Source organism: Protomyctophum parallelum, assembly GCF_964188405.1.
Source record: "Protomyctophum parallelum genome assembly, chromosome: 10".
In the NCBI taxonomy this organism is placed as follows: Eukaryota; Metazoa; Chordata; class Actinopteri; order Myctophiformes; family Myctophidae; genus Protomyctophum; species Protomyctophum parallelum.
The window spans coordinates 26,345,020-26,363,299 of NC_139704.1; the positions used below are offsets into that span (position 1 = coordinate 26,345,020).

Genomic DNA, 18,280 nt, shown 5'->3' on the forward strand with positions numbered 1-18,280 from the left:
GAAAGCAGAAAAAAAAAAAAAAAAAAAAACATCTTTTACTTTCTCTAATAAACATTTAAAAAAGAAATGTTCAACTAGCCAATCTACATTGACGCGTTGTGAGCTTGTACATTAGTTATTCAACCTATTTAAAAGAAGTTTGGAATAAGGGGTAAGACACTGGCGAAAATAGGGCCCTTGGAGGCCTATCTTTCCACACCGTCGGATCTGGTCTGTAGACTTGCGGCACTATCTAGTGGCTAGAAAATGCCTAATACGATTAGGCACAAGGATAAGGCTCAGCGCAAGATAGGACACTGGTTAGGGATCTTTTACATTTTCACATAACACCATGACCCAGAGTGTACAAATGCGGGTCAATTTGGTTCTATTTGCAAACTCTCAGAGTTACAGACCTGTAAGGGTACATTTGGCTACATCTGTGTACACTCTGTGTTTTTCACACTTTTAGACCATATCTGTGGTCATCATATGGGCATACCTAACAATGGATGCCAAAAAAATGGGCAAATTCTAATTTGTATCAAGTCCATAAAAAAAAATATTACACTTTTTTGACTTGAGAGCTACTTTCAAAATGACCAGCTCAACAAAAAGAATCATTATACCATTGCTGAAAATAGTTTAATATGTACCTGAGGGGGCTTTGGAATAGCAGAGCTGACGCTACATACAAGACAAATGCAGTTGGAATGGGAAATAGAGGGATGGAATATGTCGAGTTTTTTGTATTTAATTTGTAATGCTACCAATGTTTTTGTGCACAGCAACACTCTTGAAAACTAAATATTGCATTGTGGGTTTGAGCTAACAGGTCCTTTTGATGTCAATCATTTTTTTTTACATTTAAAGCTGCTATAAGCAATAATATGTCAACATTTTAATGACCTTTCTTTTTTTTTGGTATTCAGACAGCCAGCTCCCCCAAAAAATGTAGTCTCTGTGACACATCTAGGGCTGCAATCTGCATGCAAAGATTTTCCTAGAAGCTTTGTCATTGGTCGATTTGCCTGTCTACTTCCTGATTGGTTAGTCATTGCGACCAGGTTTTTTCTGACCAATGGCAAAGCTTCTAGGAACATCTTTGAATGCAGATTGTGGCCCCTAGATGTGTCATAGAGACTGAATTATTTTGGGGAGCGTGCTGGCTGTCTGAATACCCAATTTATTATTTGACATATTGCTTATACCAGCTTTAAATTAAATATTCTTCAGGGGCATGTCATGTGATCTACTGGTTAGATCACAATCTACCTTTTGGGCAACCCTGGTGTAGAGGGTCTAGACTCTAAGTGGTTAAACTGAAGTGATATTGATGAATTCCAAATAGGCCTATTATCAAAGTATTCTTGCGGCACCCCTGTGGACTTGTGTCACAGCACACAAACCCCTGGCCATAGTGTGAGAATCACTACAGGGGATCTGCAGGGCCTTGAACACAAACCCCTGGCCCTAGTATGATAATCACTACAGGGGATCTGCAGGGCCTTGAACACAAACCCCTGGCCCTAGTATGATAATCACTACAGGGGATCTGCAGGGGCTTGAAACGTGCCTAGAAACATGTCGACGGCCGCTGGCTGCAGAGAGATGATCGATGCACTCCACCGCTTTATTTAAAGGCTGCAGCTTTTTTTCACCAATCAATTCCCTTCTCCTAAATTACTGTGCGGCAGACAGGGGTGGTAAAAGCCTCAAACTGACACACCTGCAACCCCAGTGATAGATTTACTGAGCAAAGGGCATGCCTGCAGCATTGTATGTCAAGTCTCATTCACTTATTGCAATGAATCACAATCTAAAAGGTCGCAGGGCTCGAAGCACATTGCGGGAGAGTGTGTGAGTATTATTTTCATTGCTTTTGATTCCATTCCGACTTTTTGTTTCCAAGTTTCAGGTTTACTTTTAATTAGTTTTCAAGTGGGTTTGCTAGTTATTTTTTTGCTTCCAGGACTAAATGGCTTAAAAAAGGAAAAGAAACAGGTCTAAAAGTTATCGCAGAGAAGCACTGTAACAGAAATAATCTACCAAAAACACACATTTCCAAACTTGTAGATTTACGTTTATGGCGTGAACACAAAAGGGTATGAAACGTCCGTACCTCTGTCTGAGCCCAGCATGGAGCGAGGGTAGCGGGGCGTGGCCGGGATCTTGATCCTCTCCATGCGGTACTGGACGTTAACGGCGGAGCCTGAGCACACCGGACAGGAGGGAAAAAAGGGTGGTGCGTTTAATTACGGGCACGGCTGACAACAGGAGCGAGGCGATGTCCGCTTGTGGTGCGTAGTGGCTTTCGGAGGGTGGGGTGTGTGTGTGCGTGTGTGTCAGACTGACCGAGGAGTGCGCTGGAGGGCAGTGAGTTTGTACCGTGTGACGCTCGGCTGCTGCGCACCGACGAACACGACGTTTCGGAGAATTCCCCGGCGGGCGGCTTCTGCTGGCTCAGGTCCAGACTCAGTCGACCCTGGTGTTGTGGACTGCACAGAGAGCACGCATGTAAAACAACAATAAACATGCTCTCATTCATTCATACACCATCTCTATCTACATTACACATTCGTGTCTAATTATACTAAGAAATAAAATAAAAAACAAAGCAATTCAAAGCATTGCTATTTGCTACAAAAGACAAAAATACATTGACCCAGAAATAGCAGAAATTTCATTCGCTCAAGATTTGAGGCAGATAAACCAGATCAAAATGTATGAATGAATGTATTTGTGCGTGCGTGCATGTGTGCGTTACCTGGTGTGGGTGTGCTGGTGGCAGATGTGGGAGGCTACAGTGGTGCAGTTTCCGGTGTGGACGCGATGACTGCGCACCGTGTACACTGGGTTCCTCATGACGGCGGTAATGGCCGGGCACGGCGCCACGCCCCGGTGGGCCGAGTCTGCCACGAAGCGACACACACACACACACACACACACACACACACACACACACACACACACACACACACACACACAGGGTTGGAAAACAGGAAGGCTGCACATGTTGATCTGTTTTTAATGACTTGGCGACCCGGTGGAACACAGAATGTGGTATTATGTTGTTTAATTTATTGTTTCATAAACACCATATGGCATGAGCACACAATGACTATGCATTATGCATGCACGTGTGTGCCTCTCCTCCCTTTCTTCTTCCCTTTCTTACTCGTAAGAAATGGCGATAACTATGGGAACGATGCACAAAAACTAATTTCACTCACTTCTTTACTTCTGTAAACCTGTGATGTGACAATAAAGCTGATTCTGTGTACTTGTATTACTATAGAGCGTCGCAGTCCCGCCCCCTACCAGGGCCCAGGAAATTATTCCCTGTTCATTTTCCTCAAAAAGTATTTATTTAAAGACCTTTTAAGCCTCGTACAAAGCAGAGACTGTAAAAAAATATGGACAAAGCGTTCTCCGGGTCTGATATGGACGTCAGTCCTTGAATTGTAAATCGCCATCTTTCTAGATCCGTTTGGGCCCAGCTGGCCATTGGCTGGCCCAGACAACGAGGCGGGACTTCACCCCTTCTTCTTCGTTGATTTTTATTTTGACTCGAACGGGGGGTGGCTCCCAATCATAGACTGTAACAGTAGCCACGCCCCTCAGAACATACGCGACTTTATTGTCATTTTTTTAATAAATGGGACCATACTTTTCCAAAAAGAATATTATAACATGAGAAATGAGACTTTAAACTAGTGACTGGAAGCAGAAAGTATTCATGACCATGTTTATTAAGGTAATACAGTCTAGGGGAAGTTGGGCCCAAATACATGGACCTCTATGGAGCTATGGGTTTTTTTGGGCCCAATGACAGCGCCACAACAGGCCATTATATGAACTTTCAGGAAGTCCCGATTTCCTTAGTGGCTTCACAAAATATCTGTCTGACTGCCCCCCTGGTACAAAGCCAACTCGAGTTGTGAGAAATAAACAAATTATTAGAAAAAATAAGAAAACGGCAGGTTACACTTTTTTCTTGTTTTTCTTCTTTGTAATTGTTTGGTCAAAACATTGTATTTATTGTCATGATTTGTCACAACTCGAGTTGGCTTTGTACGACGCTTAAAAGGTCTTTAAATAAATACTTAAAAAAATGTCCATGGGGAAAATGCATTGGGAATTATTTCCTGGGCCTGGCGTCATCATGAAAGGGGGCGGGACTGCGACGCTCTATTGTGAGGGCACAGAGTAGAATTTGAGAAACGCGGATGAGGATGTTTTTTTTCTGGTTAGATGGTAAATAAATGGTAATTAGTGCATTTATAATGTGCATATTCACACACCGATGGTATGGAATGGAAACCACGCGAGGCACCAACCTGCTCATCAGGAGCAGTTAGGGGTTCTGAAAACTTCAAAAGATTTGTGTGGGTGTGTGTGTGTGTGTCTCACTAGGAGGCAGGGTGCCAGTGTAGAGGCGGTGTGATGGGTTTGGGGAGGAGCTGTGTGTGTGTGTGTGTGTGTGTGTGTGTCTCACTAGGAGGCAGGGTGCCAGTGTAGAGGCGGTGCGATGGGTTTGGGGACGGGGAGCAGCGTAGCATCGCTCTGGACTCTGGAGAGCAGTGCTCGTCGGTGGAGTAACTCTGCCCGCCAGCCGGCCACGCACATAAAAACACACAAAGAAATGCAGAAAACCTCGTAATCTTTCTTTTTCTAATATATTATTTAGTAAATGAATGCCCTACTTCGTAAGATACAAGAGTGTCGCACAAAAGTAATGAAATCTAAAAGCTCCTAAGTACCTGTAGATCGACTATTTAAAAAAATAGTCGATAAAATAATCATAAAAAAGGAACAGTTTTGTCAAAATATATTTTTTATCCCACGATTTTGAAACCCATTTTTCACCCCTGTGTCAATCATCTAATGTGATCCTGGGCTCTACATCCGAGCAACGGACTTGAACTCATGCTTCCTTCATGCCTGAGTGTCCAAGTTGCTCCTTTACACCTGACAGGGGGGACGCTGGTTGGACGTAGCGCGTGGAAGGAACACGTTATTCCAACCAGTTCCTTTCCCCTCCATCAGGCGCCCCGGCTGGCCAGGGGGAGGCAGTTTAGTGACCAGGATTACTGCATGTTTTTTGTGAGGGTACCTACCCTAGGGGACACGGGGAGAACATGCAAACTCCACATAGAAAGGCCCTTTCGCCAACCCCGCCTTCGGGTATGGGCACTGATGACGCAGAGGAGGAAACACGCCGCCAGCACCCACAGCGTCCCGAGCGGGAATCGAACCCATGACCTTCTAGCTGTGAGGCGACAGCACTAACGACTTTGCCACCGTGAACAGTTTTGGACATACGAGGTCCTTCCCTCCTCCTACAGTATGGTCACTGTCGGGTGGAACCTCATATGTCCAAAACGGCTACTTTTCAAGAAATTGATTAAAAAAAAACTAATAATAATAAAAACAGATCTACAAGCTCACCAGCTTGTAATGTAGATCGGTTCTTTTTAGCTAATTTTGCTTGTGTACGATGTAGCATCGGCAAGACTATTTCTCTCTCTCTATATCCGTCTGTCTCTCCGTCTGTCTCTCCCCCCCCCCTCAGCCTGCAGGAGGTAGGAGTGGTCTGACTCAGCTCTGTCTGGTGGCTGAGCAGAGCGTTTGGGGTGCAACCGTGCAGCAGGGTTATCAATCAGAGCCAGACACCCTGGCTTGAGAGGCAGGCTCCTCCGAGGCAGGGCTGTAAATTCTGACACAAAACGGATAAAGTGATCGTTCCCCCGCCGGGCAGTCCGGGATGACTTGATGGCTTATGGAAATCAAACTCAACATGTCTCTGGGATGCGTTGTAACCTTCGTCTGTCTGTGTTTTCATCACCGCACCGTTTCCCCCAAAACAGTGGGTCGGGAACCCATTTTTGGGTCCGCCGACCATTAGGCTATAGCTATACGCACATATGCCATTTAGGAAAATAACTCTTCCTACTTCCGGGCCTCTTCCGACTTCTTTCACAGGCGTTAGCGATTATACTAATTAAGGCTCTGTTCCATTTAGTTTACAGTGGTTTTTCATTTCAAGGACCCCCATAACTCTAAGCGTGTACAGAGTTACACAACTGTACGGGGCCATTTTGGAACCAACTCAAGGACACTTTGAGACCGACTGGTGTAGCATAGTGTTTCCAGTGAGCCGACATGCACAATTGACCTTATGCACATGACCGCTGTCATCTTGCCAGCAAGGTGCTAACTAGGTGCAATTTCCCATTGACAGCCCATTCATCCAAATAGAAAGATCTGCACATATCGGATTGTATTAAACAAAGTCAAACTCACCAACGTTGCAGCTGTATGAAAAGCTTGAATTATTAGTATTAGTGTGTCGGAGTTTGGAAGTGCTCGTTGAATATCACCCACCTGTTTTGCCCATAATGCAGGAGGCAGCAGGACGTTGCTTTACTGATAACGAGCGCTTCCAAACTCTCCAATCATCTGCAAGGAAATTCTTGACAGGAAGTTGATCAGAACATGTATAGGCCTATATATGGTGGATTTTTATGTTGGTGAGTTTGACGTTGTTTAATACAATCATATAGGACTTTTCAGGTTGGATGAATGGGCTGTCTATGGGAAATTTCACCTAGTTAGCACCTTGCTGGCAAGATGGCAGCAATGTGCATAAGGTCAATAGCAGCACCCTGACTCTGTTTGACCAGAATGGAACAGAGCCTTCATTAATATCATCAGTAACACCTGTTGACGGAAGTCAGAAGAGGCCCGGAAGTAGTAATCATCATACTATAATTAACCGAATGTCTGAATGAATGAATGTCAGAAACACCACCGTATCTCCTCATTGCCTGCACCAATCGCTCCCACTTTTCACACAGGCATTGACCATAATAATATGGAGGTCTTAACGAAGCCTTTTTTTTCAATAAGATTAATAATGAATTTATTAGTGAATAAAAACCTGACCGAGCCACACTATTAGCACACATCTCTCCATGCCAAAAAAAATCTGCACGCTCCCAGAATCCGGCTAGGCTACATTTTACCGACGCATCGACGCATTGGACAGCGAGTAGGAAGCGTTATTTCCAAAATGGCATGCGTACGTGCGTCGAGCGTATTTGAGCGGGTCCCGCTGCAGCGTAGGCGTTTGACGGGACTAACCTGGAAGGTGGGAAGGGCGATGGGCGTCATCCTGCGTCGCAGTGCGGGGGCAGATTTGGGGCGGGGCCTCTTGACCTCCGGCTCCTCCCCGCCTCTGGTCCGGCCAATGTCCTCGTCGCAGGACTTCCTGGAGGTCAGGACCTTCATGCCGTCCAGGAAGTAGTGGTGGTTCCCGTTCCTGTCCCTCTCTCTCTCGCGCTCGCCCCGCTCGCGGCCGTCGCCCGACGTCGCCCCCTGGTGGTTGCCGTCGGAGGTGACGGTGCAGTCGGAGGCGGAGCTGCTCTGGTGCCTGTGGTGTTTGAACCTGCGCCGGCGTCCATTTGGACAGCAACATTCTTTATTTAGTTTTTTTGTCATAGTCGTGACTAAAATGTTGTTTAGTTTTAGTCACATTTTTGTCATGTGAACTGTTTAATATCATAAGAGTTTATTCGACTAAATCTACGGTTGATTTTGTCGATTGTTTATGTATTTTGGTGTGCCGTAATGGCTCACGTGTCGCAGCGTGACACGTTGTGAGCTTGTAGATTGGCTATTTTTAGGGCACAACACCCGAGCGCAACCAAACTAACCAAACAAATTACTTGTCTTTTAGTTCTACTGGATCTCTTCTCCACTAGTCCCTCCCTAAAACATTTTAGTCTAGTTTCCTATTTGTTGACAAAACTGTCTATATATTTAGTCTTATAGTTTTAGTCATCTTAGGTTAGTTTTGATGTAGTTTTTCTAGGTAGCACATTTTACGTCACAGTTTTAACCAATGAAATCGCCACCGACCTGAAGGAGTCGCTGCGCGCCAGCGGCGTGGGCGTGGCTGAGGAGGAGAGCGAGTCCGTCTTGGACGGCTGCGGGGAGTGGCACGCCGTGGTGGCTGCCGCCATCTGATTGGATGAGGGCGTTTCGGGGCGCATGAAGGTGTCAGGGTCGAAGATGGACTTCCTCTGTTTGGGAGACTTGTAGATGGAGAGCTGGGCCGATGCCACAGAGGCAGCCGGTCCACCGCTGGTGTCTGGAGCGACCGCCATGCTCCCTGCCGGCATCACCTTAAAGACGTAGTGAAATGATTCACACTTTTAGAGCAGATCCGTGGTCATCATATGGCCATACCTAACAATAGATGCCAAAACAATGGGACATTTTTGTGGATTTTTGTATCAAAAGTCCATTAAAATTTTGAATTACTTCCTTTGAACGAACGTGTGATCACGTGTCGAGGCTCGCATGGATAAAAATGAATCTTGATTGAATTCACCTGTTAGCGATTTTCATCGCTGTGCGTTCTTACAAACACAGCTGAAACAGAACTACTCTGTTTTTAATCTCATTCAAGATGACATCCAGCCAGTGTATTACTCGTTAATCAGCATGCATTATAGGTTAGAACTAAGTCACGTAGTAAATAAACTCAATCCACGCGTCGTGGATGTAGCAGAGCTACGTACCATTGCCTGAAGTGCTTTTCTTAGGAAGGCCAGAAAAAAGTGCATTAGTCAAGCCGTGAGAAGACGAAAGCACAGATTAGCGTATTTGCATCCTCTATGGACTGAAAGGCTCTATCTAGCGATGTTTCTGGCTACCTTAGGCCACGTGCCCCCGCTGTGCCTCCTCTCCAGGGCGGTCTCCGGCGCCACGCACTTCGAGGGGGACCCGGGGTCGTAGGGCAAGGAGGACGTGGCTTTGGCGTAGGAGGGGCAGCACTCCTGGAAGGCGCTGGGTCCATATCGGCCCAGGGTGGCCAGGTCCGAGGCGGGCCGGAGGCTGGTGGCATGGAGGGAGCCCGTGGAGAAGGGCTTCCTGACGTCCCCCCCTCCGTACACCCCTCCCCCCACCTCGTCCGCTTCGCTCCGCACCTTCCTCCTGTCCGCAGGGACGCTGGCATCCTGGGGGTAGGGTTGTCACCATCATGACATTTTAGTTGACCACAAAAATAGTGTATTTTTGTTGATTTGGAAGATTACATTTGTTTGCCTTCTTTTTTCTTTTTTGCTTTGTGAACCCAAATCAGTGCAGATTATGACAAATAATGAGTACCACATTTTTCGAAACAATGAATGCACAATGGCCAACATAGGCCACGCACTGTACATCCTAGTTTTATACTTCCAAAATAGCCAATCGACAAGCTCACAGCGAGTCGAAAATGTTGTTGACTAATTGTGTTCAGGTGATTAATGTAATGTTTGTGAAAGGCCGGACCTGGAGGAAAATGTCCGTCTGCGTGGAGCTGTTGTGCTTGAGGTTGCGGCTGTTGCGCGACTGCACCTCCGACAGGTGCAGGCGCCCGTTGTTGGCCTTCTCGGTCGAGTCGCGCTGCAGGCTCTCGAAGATGTTCTGGCCCGACGTGCTGTGAGGGAAGAACTACAGAGGAGGAGGAGGAGGAGGGAGGGAGGGAGGAAGCAAAAATGTTAATCCTATCATGTCTGAAACATTTGTTCAGGCCAAGTCCTAATCTGCGATTTGTGAAACGTCACTTGGCGGCCCACCTTCATGAGGGAGAGGCTCAGAGAGTCCCTGCAGCTCCTCAGGAGAGCCTCGCACTCCGTCACAGACTTGTTGTCCAGAGCAATGCCGTTTATCTGCATGGGGAGCAGACAGATTTATGTTATGTTTATCTTGAGAGAAGAGAAACATTTATTTTTATTTTTTCCGGCTTTCGCCTTTATTTATTGAGTGGAGCAACCACTCCAAGGAACAGCTTTGTCCGTGTTCACCTATGTGTTCACCTATGTGACTATGAGCATCATATAATGAGTACCAGGAGTTGCACCACTCGGTTCACACGGGTGTGATTTCTTTTTATATGAGGGACAGACTGACAGTAAATGGGGGAGAGAGATGGGGGGAAGACATGCAGTAAAGGCCGTCGGGATCGGGAGTCGAACCCGCGGCACACTGCCAGATTTGGGCTACCGCCCAAAGGTGCCTGGACTGCTGAGCCACGGCCCAGGCCAAGAGAAACATTTCTGTTACATGTATTTTATTCTAATTTTTTTCTTCTACTGCACTACGTCTCAAGGGAGAAATATCAAGAGGCAAATATTCTACTTTTTACTCTACTACAATTAGAACATTTTAGTTATCAGTTACTTTGTGGATTTAGATTATTACTACAACAAACACTATCCACTTCTGCCCTATATACTTTTTTTACATTTGGAAACTTGCTAAATAGGATATTCTGCATGATCGTACTTCTACTTTTGGTACTATACTATAAGTATATTTGGTGCCAAACTTTTGTACTTTTAGCCAAATACATTTTTAATTCCTTAATTTTACTTTAAGTATTTATTCATGGTATTGATACTTTTAGTCGAGCAAGAAATGCGAGTACTTCTTCCGCTGCTGAATCTAGGACAGCACTTTTTCAGACTGAAGAGCCTCCCTCGCACTTGGCAATCCACATACAGAATTACCATCATCATCACACTGTCAAATACAAATGAAGGAAAGGTAATATATCGCTACTGCTGGGAAGAAACCTTATATCTGCAATATTTCGACAGTTTTTCAAGGGTTTATCAGACCTTCATCATTGTCATCGTTGTGCATTCAGCTCTTGTCTCCCTCTCCCTCTTTCTCTCTCGTTTTTACCAGCTGGTATAGCATTGATGTTTTTGCTTTGACATTGACAACCTAAACAGGATTGGCTGCCTCGTCTCTAGGCTACCTCTAAGCCAATGGGAGTCTTTTTAAACCCATCGCATGAATGCCGAGGGCAACAAAATAAGCCCACGAGTCTCGGAGCTCGAGTCCGAATCGAGTCTGGAGTCTTTGAGGGGCGAGTCAGAGTCGAGTCTAGAGTTACATTTGTGGCGAGTGCGATTCAAGTAGGAGTCTTTAACTTGAGTCACTCGGATAAGTGAGGCAAGGCAAAAACCCCTTCGTCTGAGCACCGTGAGCGGCATGAATCATGAATGCAGAGGGCTACACAATGAGCAAGGCAGCGAGCCCCATTTCTCGTCCCTCCTGCAACTTGCCTCCAGCTCTGCTCAGAGCTGATCAACTGCCCCCCCGCGTCCCTCCTGCAACTTGCCTCCAGCTCTGCTCAGAGCTGATCAACTGCCCCCCTCCCTCTCCCCCGGTCTGTATCAAGCACGTGCTGAATGTTTCCAATATGCCTTTCTGGAATGACAGACAGAGAGAGAGAGAGAGAGAGAGAGACAGAGAGGCTAATCCCTCGTCTCTTTTTTTCTCTACCTGCACAAATGGGTGTCGTCCGTGATTAATTAATGCTACTCCGGTCGTGTGTCTGGCTGTCTGTGTCTTATAAGTTACAAATATGATTTGCTTGCCCACTCGGCCAGGTTGCCACGTTAGCGCTTTCCAAGCCACTGGATATATGAAAACATCGGGTTGCCAAGTTTGCTTTTCTAAGTAAAAATATATACAGTATATATACTGTCCAATAATTAGATAGGGAGGGGGGTGAAATTATGACATGCAGTTACTGCTGTCAAAATATGACTCCCCACTAGTCAAAAAACACTTTATGATTGAAATAGACACTAGTGCTTTCTTTCTTTTTTAATTTATATTTTTTGTCCCACGATTTTGTAACCCATTTTTCACCCCTGTGTCAATCATCCTGTGATGTGATCCTGGGCTCTACACACCCTCCGCCAACCTAGGGAGAGCAACGGACTTAACTCATGCTACCTTCATGCTTGAGTGTCCAAGTTGCTCCTTTACACCTGACAGGGGGGAGTTTCCCTGGTTGGACGTAGCGCGTGGAAGGAACACGTTATTCCAACCAGTTCCTTTCCCCTCCATCAGGCGTCCCGGCTGGCCAGGGGGAGGCAGTTTAGAGACCAGGATTACTGCATGTTTTTGTGAGGGTACCTACCCTAGGGGACACGGGGAGAACATGCAAACTCCACACAGAAAGGCCCTTTCGCCAACCCCGCCTTCGGGTATGGGCACTGATGACGCGGAGGAGGAAACACGCCGCCAGCACCCACAGCGCCCCGAGCGGGAATCGAACCCAGGACCTTCTAGCTGTGAGGCGACAGCACTACCAACTGTGCCACCGTGCGCCTGACGCTAGTGCTTTCTAAGGTGTGATTTGGGGCCGTAAAGATGAATACAAAATGAATATCAACATCTTAATACTGTCCAATACTGTGATACAGAGGGAGTGATTTTTTTTTCTTCATTTTCTGTAAAGTAACGGTTTTGGACATACAAGGTTTCCACCCGACAGCGACAATATGTCATAACCCGATACAGTATTGTGATTAACAGCTACTAGGGTGTGATATAAGGTGACCCTCCCCCAGATCTGTCCTGAGGCGGTGTCTGTTCTTAGCGTGGCTAATCGCCGTTGCAGCTGAGCTATCATCTGGCATATCATTGCCGTCAGGCAGAATCCTCTTATCTCCATATTGTATCTTTTTGTGGTTTTCTTTCCGTAAAATGTACGGCCCCACTTACTCACACTACAGTGTTACACAAAAGTAGCGAGATCCTCACGCTCGAAACGTGACGAAGCTTAGTCGACCTGCTACTCTTTCTGTTTTTTTATTTGAATCCTGAAAAGTAACAGTTTCGGACCATATGAGGTTTCCCCCCCCGACAGACGATAATAACATGAGCTCTCCTGGCCAATGGGGTGCAGCAGCCCAGCTGCTAAAAAGGTGAAGCGGGTGTTCTCTCTAGTAAGCCCAGAGCTTTCATTAAGAAGCATTCACTTGAGGTTGAAACCAGCGAGGGATTAGGAATGCTGCTGCTGCTGGCAGGCTGGTGCTGGCGATAAAGAGTCAAGGACACACTCTTCAAACGAGGAAAGTCTCATGCGTGGTTCCATTTCTGACACCTGTCACCTCCCCTGCTTACATTCCCTGAGTTTGAAGCATACAGCAGGCACATTGTGGCAGCTGTGTGTGTGTGTGTGTGTGTGTGTGTGTGTGTGTGTGTGTGTGTGTGTGTGTGTGTGACGACAGCTCCACCTACAGCCCTGCAAAGCTGCAACACCGTTTGAACTTTAGTCTTTTATTCATTCCTATTCCCATTAGCTGCCACCTACAAGCACTTGTACAAGCTTGTAGATCAGCTTTTTTTTTATCCCACAATTTTTTTTTTCTTTTCTTTTTTTTTACCCAGTGCCAATTGTCTAATGTAATCCTGGGCGCTACATTCCACAAAAAATATACAAAAATGTAAATATATTTTATTTAAAAAATATTTTGAAATAATTGTCCGCGACCCACAAATGGGTCCCCGACCCGCTGCTGCTTGGTAAACAGTGGTGTACAGTATGTTGTGAAGGAGCGATGACGGTGGACTCACAGCTATCAGCCTGTCTCCTACGGTCAGAGAACCCTCCCTGGCCGCCGGGCTGCCCTGGACCACGGCCGTCACAAACACTCCACTCTCCAGACCGATGCCGCTGTCTGCTCGCCACACAACACAAGACGAGACGAGAGAGGAGACGACAAACAAACAAAACAAATCAGTGAAGAGCGCAGAAGAAAGCCAGGTTGCATTGAAGTGACATCTCTCCATAGTGGCACAAAAATCTGCTACTTTTGATGCTTTTGCCATTTTTTAATTTTAAAGTTACCGTTTTGGGCATATGAGGTGTCCACCTGACAGAGACGACATGTACTAATTTCACCTTATACCGTCTGTCCTACGAGTCCTTCAGTGTTATTTATACCCAAGTTTAGTGACATTTAGTGCTACGTCGTTAATATGTCTTAAAAGTAATTTAGCGTGACGTTATGCCTCGACACCCTACCGTACACGACATTTAGTGTTATTGTACTGTGACGTGTCCCATCACTCTGTCATGTTGAACTTTAGTAATGGAGTGTCATCCTACCTCTGTGTGCTGCTATGAGGTTGATGTATGACCCCATTCATATGTCAGCGGATTCGCCGCGTCGTCAGCCTGCAGGTCTGCTAGTCCCGCCTGTTTTCGCCGCGTGACGGAGTCATCAGACAGTATCAATCAGCCCCAGAGACCCCTCCTGTGTGACAGCTTGCATGACATGACTCATGTCATGTTAACTATAGCTTCCTTACAACAAATAAAATAACATGTGGAGGACCACAATCTCTGCATTCACACCGTTAAGCTGCTAAATTGGGCAGTGCATGTCAATTTCTTACTCATTGGAGATGAGAACCTGGCATAATATTTGTAGGAAAGGGAAGGCAAAAGTAAGTATTAATTAATTCAAAGAATTAAGTCTACTGACAGGACGTTAACATCTCATTTGAGTGCCTGTCAGCATTCTCTAAATCCCTGTCTCTCAGCTGGTACGCAAATGGCTATAGAGGCTGTGGCAATAATTTTGTAAAAATAATAATAATAATTTAAAAAAAAATGAACTACCGTAAACATTACATGTTACAAGTCAGTGCACTTGTTTTTTTCAACAGCTAACTAATAGATGCTATTTCACTGCATTAACAATATTTTTGGGGTGGGGAAAAGAAAAGTCAAATATGATTATTTTGGGGGGTCACAGCCTGAAAAAGTTGAGAACCACTTATTATTATTTTGGTTAAATGATCATATGAACATTAATTCATGAATTTGATTATTTAAATGTATTTTGCATACATATACCATATTGTCTATAGAGAGAACTCATGATATTGATTTAAACCAAAAAGTAGTGTCCATGTAGCTAGCTACTTTTGCCATGTAGCTTATAGTGTAGCTTGCTACAATTCCCCGGGAATAGCTTCTGTGTAGTTGAGCTATATTTAATAGAGAGTAACTGGTAGTGTAGCTTACTACATTTTCCAAGTAGCTTGCCCATCACTGCTCGCGCGAGCCCATAAACTCCAATGCGTTCCGTAAACTTCCGATTGTCCCCATACAATACTTTCAGTTGTCCCCATTCAATTTAGAAGTCTATATGTAGAAGAGCCGCCATTGGACTGGCCCCATGAAGTGAACAGAGTTTGCGTAACTCTGTCTCTGTCGCTTTCCAAGACGAGCGCTCCACCTCCTGAGCCACCAATACATACGATGGTGGAAAAGTGAACGTTTGAAAATCACGCTGACCCATGAGGCTAACAGGGGTGTCCTGAATACCTTTGTGACCCATTGTGAGGCTGACAGGGAGGGTGTCCTGAATACCTTTGTGAGCCATTAGGCTGACAGGGAGGTGTTTCTCAGTACCTTTGTGACCCGTGAGGCTGACGTGCACCGGCGTGACCATCCTTCCGCCCAGCGACTTCCTCCTTCGCACCACCATGTTGATGGGGCCGGCACTGCCGCTAAGCACCGCCTTCACCGCCTGCTTCCTGTCCTTATTGGTCAGATCCACGTCGTTGACCTTCAACAGCCAATCGTTCACTCTGAAGAGAAAAAAAGGAAGGAAGCCCATTTTGACCTGAGATCAGATTCAAAAAATGTCTTCTACATCCTGACAGTTTTCTGAAAAAGCTATGTTTCTATGTCAGTAGTTCTTCGATTTAAAAAAAATAGCAGACCTACAAACTCTGAGCTTGTAGATCTGCTATTTTTCAATGGCTAAAGCATAGCATAATGCACCAAATGGGGTTTTAAAGTGAAAATCGTTTATTTGCATGACAAATAATCCACAATGACACAGCCCTGGTCATGGCATGTCTCACCTTAACCTTCCGTCCGCGATACTTCCTTTATCCACTCTCGTCACAAATATCCCACAGTCTCCTGGTAAATATGGATCATTTACCCCTTCTGCGATATCAAACCCAAGCGCCTTCAAATCCATGTCTTCCTGCAATGGTTAAAATGAAAAACAATTAATACTTTCATTGGAAAACATTATACTGCCACTAACATAATGCACTGCAAGTAGAGCTGGGGAACATGTTATAGCTGTGGTTTTCAACCCTTTCCATATCAAGGCCCATTATGTATTCTGCATTTGAGCCACAATGACCACCATGTGATGAGATACTGTATATTGCTGTATTTTGCGTGTCTTAAGTACCAGGTCTTATTCCCTAACTTGAGTAAACTAAAGACCTGGAGGCGTGATCAATGCCATTTGGCTATTCTGAGTGTCCAAAGAGCATTGATCCAGGTCTTTAGTTTACTCAAGTTAGGGAATAAGACCTGGTACTTAAGACACGCAAAATACAGCCCTTAGCCTCTCGGACCCAAAACTTTGAATATGTGGTTGGAAAGGATTTTTGTCCACAATTCCATGCTGTATTGATGCTTCTACATTCTCAAATTGTGTAGACTTCTTGTAAATTAAATAATGCAGATGTTTCATTTTACACTCTCAAGAGTTAAAGATCTATAATGCCTCGTTCACACCTACGAAGCTAGCTTCTGCTTTAGCTTCGTGGTCCCATGTTATCTCTATGCAAAGCTTTTTCCTTTTGAAGCTTGGAATGAACAGCTTTTTTTTTTTTGCGTGATTTTTTTATCCTCAAAACATAACTTTGAAGCAGCTTTTAAAAGCTGGATTCTGGCTTCAGCTTCTAGAAGCTGCTTCTAGCCAATCAGAGCACCCGCTGCCTTTTCCCCCAAACTTTCCCCGGGAAGAGGGGAGGAGCAGCCCGTGTGCACATCCATCGTGTGTGTGTGTGTGTGTGTGTGTGTGTGTGTGTGTGTGTGTGTGTGTGCGTGTGTGTGCGTGTGTGTCGGTAGCTGCATGTATGTTGAAACTTGGGCACCGTCAATCATACCTTTAAAAAATAATTAATAGCCTTTATATCAGTTGTATGTACCCCCTCTATTTATGCAATGTGTTGCCCGTGTTTTGTGATTGGTTTGCTGCGTTCTGAATAGATAAACCAATCGCATAGATAATATTTTTTTGAGGTAATAATTTGTATTGGTTTATCGCATTCATGTATTGATGAACCAATCGCATAATTATAGATAAGATTTTTTTGAGGGAATCATTTCAATTGATTTATTGTGTTCATGTAGGCCTATCGATGAACCTCAAAGCAAAAGTTGAAAGACAGTAGATAGCCTATATTTATAGATAGATAGACCACAATCCCCCCCCGTGTGTGTGTGTGTGTGTGTGTGTGTGAGAGATATATAATGGCCCGTATATATATGCCATATACGGTATATGGAGGAGTGCAGTACTTTCATCCGACGGAGCATTGGTCCGAACGACAACCTACCTCCTCCCTCACCCTAACCCTAACCTCCCCCGGGGCAGACACCTAAACCGGGCCTATGAGTTGTCGGACAAAAGGATGCCCCCCTATATGGAGACCGTATATAATGGCCCTATTAACTATTAGGGCTGCGAATCTTTAGGTGTCCCACGATTCGATTCGATTTCCGATTATTGGGGTGACGTTTCGATTCAAAAACGATCTTTTCGATTTTTCCGATTCTCGATTCAAAAAAGATTTTTTTCCGATTCTAAAGCAGTTTTTTTTTTTTTTATTAAAAACAATTAAATAGAATTTTAGCATGATCTACTCCAGTCTTCTGGCATGAAAGCAGAGTACATTTAGTAACAAGCTTGTATAATTGTAAAGGTTTTATCAACTGAATGATTTAAACACACAAAGGTTAAATCCAAGAGTAAGAACATGTCTCATTTATTTAGCCTGCACAAATTTGAACCAGTACAATAAATACAATTGGCAGGCTTAGCTTAGCGCCTTAGCTGGTAGTAAATGCACTATGCAGAAACCCAGGCCATAATGCATTGCATGCACAGGTACATTTGTGCAAGAAAAAAAAAAAAGATTTTTGGAAAATGAGAATCGATTCTGAATCGGACGGCATTAGAATCGCGATTCTAACTCGAATCGATTTTTTTTGACAGGCCTATTAACTATTATTGTTAATGTTAAGTAAACGATATCTCACACACACACACACACACACACACACACACACACACACACACACACACACACACACACACACACACACACACACACACACACACACACACACACACCTGTTGATATTGATTATTTATTAAGTAATAAAAGTATGCCTACTAGTTGGCCAAGTTTCACATCTGCTAATTAAAAGCAAACTTTAAATGTGATGATGCTGTAAACGGTGAGGGCCCGGGTGGTGGTGGAGGAGCGGCCTCCTACTGCCACGATATAGGCACTAGGCTAGGCAGCCGAGGAGGGTGACAGACAGACAGCGCCGCGATAGGGGCTCCCTTCCCCGGGAGACTTGGGAATGAATGTCCGGAAACCCACACGT

At 45.0% G+C, this 18,280-nt stretch overlaps 1 protein-coding gene across 1 annotated transcript in view; it reads right to left on the reverse strand.

Annotated features, from left to right (window-relative positions):
- The window catches only part of dlg5a (discs, large homolog 5a), a 123,741-nt gene that overhangs the window by 29,343 nt on the left and 76,118 nt on the right, over window positions 1-18,280 (reverse strand). The window contains exons 14-25 of the mRNA XM_083775285.1: window positions 15,721-15,848; window positions 15,263-15,441; window positions 13,414-13,517; window positions 9,609-9,701; window positions 9,322-9,483; window positions 8,703-9,005; window positions 7,903-8,168; window positions 7,126-7,429; window positions 4,478-4,583; window positions 2,747-2,891; window positions 2,368-2,477; window positions 2,102-2,191 (exon numbers count right to left, since the gene is read on the reverse strand). Coding sequence (XP_083631411.1) covers window positions 2,102-2,191; window positions 2,368-2,477; window positions 2,747-2,891; window positions 4,478-4,583; window positions 7,126-7,429; window positions 7,903-8,168; window positions 8,703-9,005; window positions 9,322-9,483; window positions 9,609-9,701; window positions 13,414-13,517; window positions 15,263-15,441; window positions 15,721-15,848 — 1,990 coding nt within the window. The remainder of the gene's footprint in view (window positions 1-2,101; window positions 2,192-2,367; window positions 2,478-2,746; window positions 2,892-4,477; window positions 4,584-7,125; window positions 7,430-7,902; window positions 8,169-8,702; window positions 9,006-9,321; window positions 9,484-9,608; window positions 9,702-13,413; window positions 13,518-15,262; window positions 15,442-15,720; window positions 15,849-18,280) is intronic.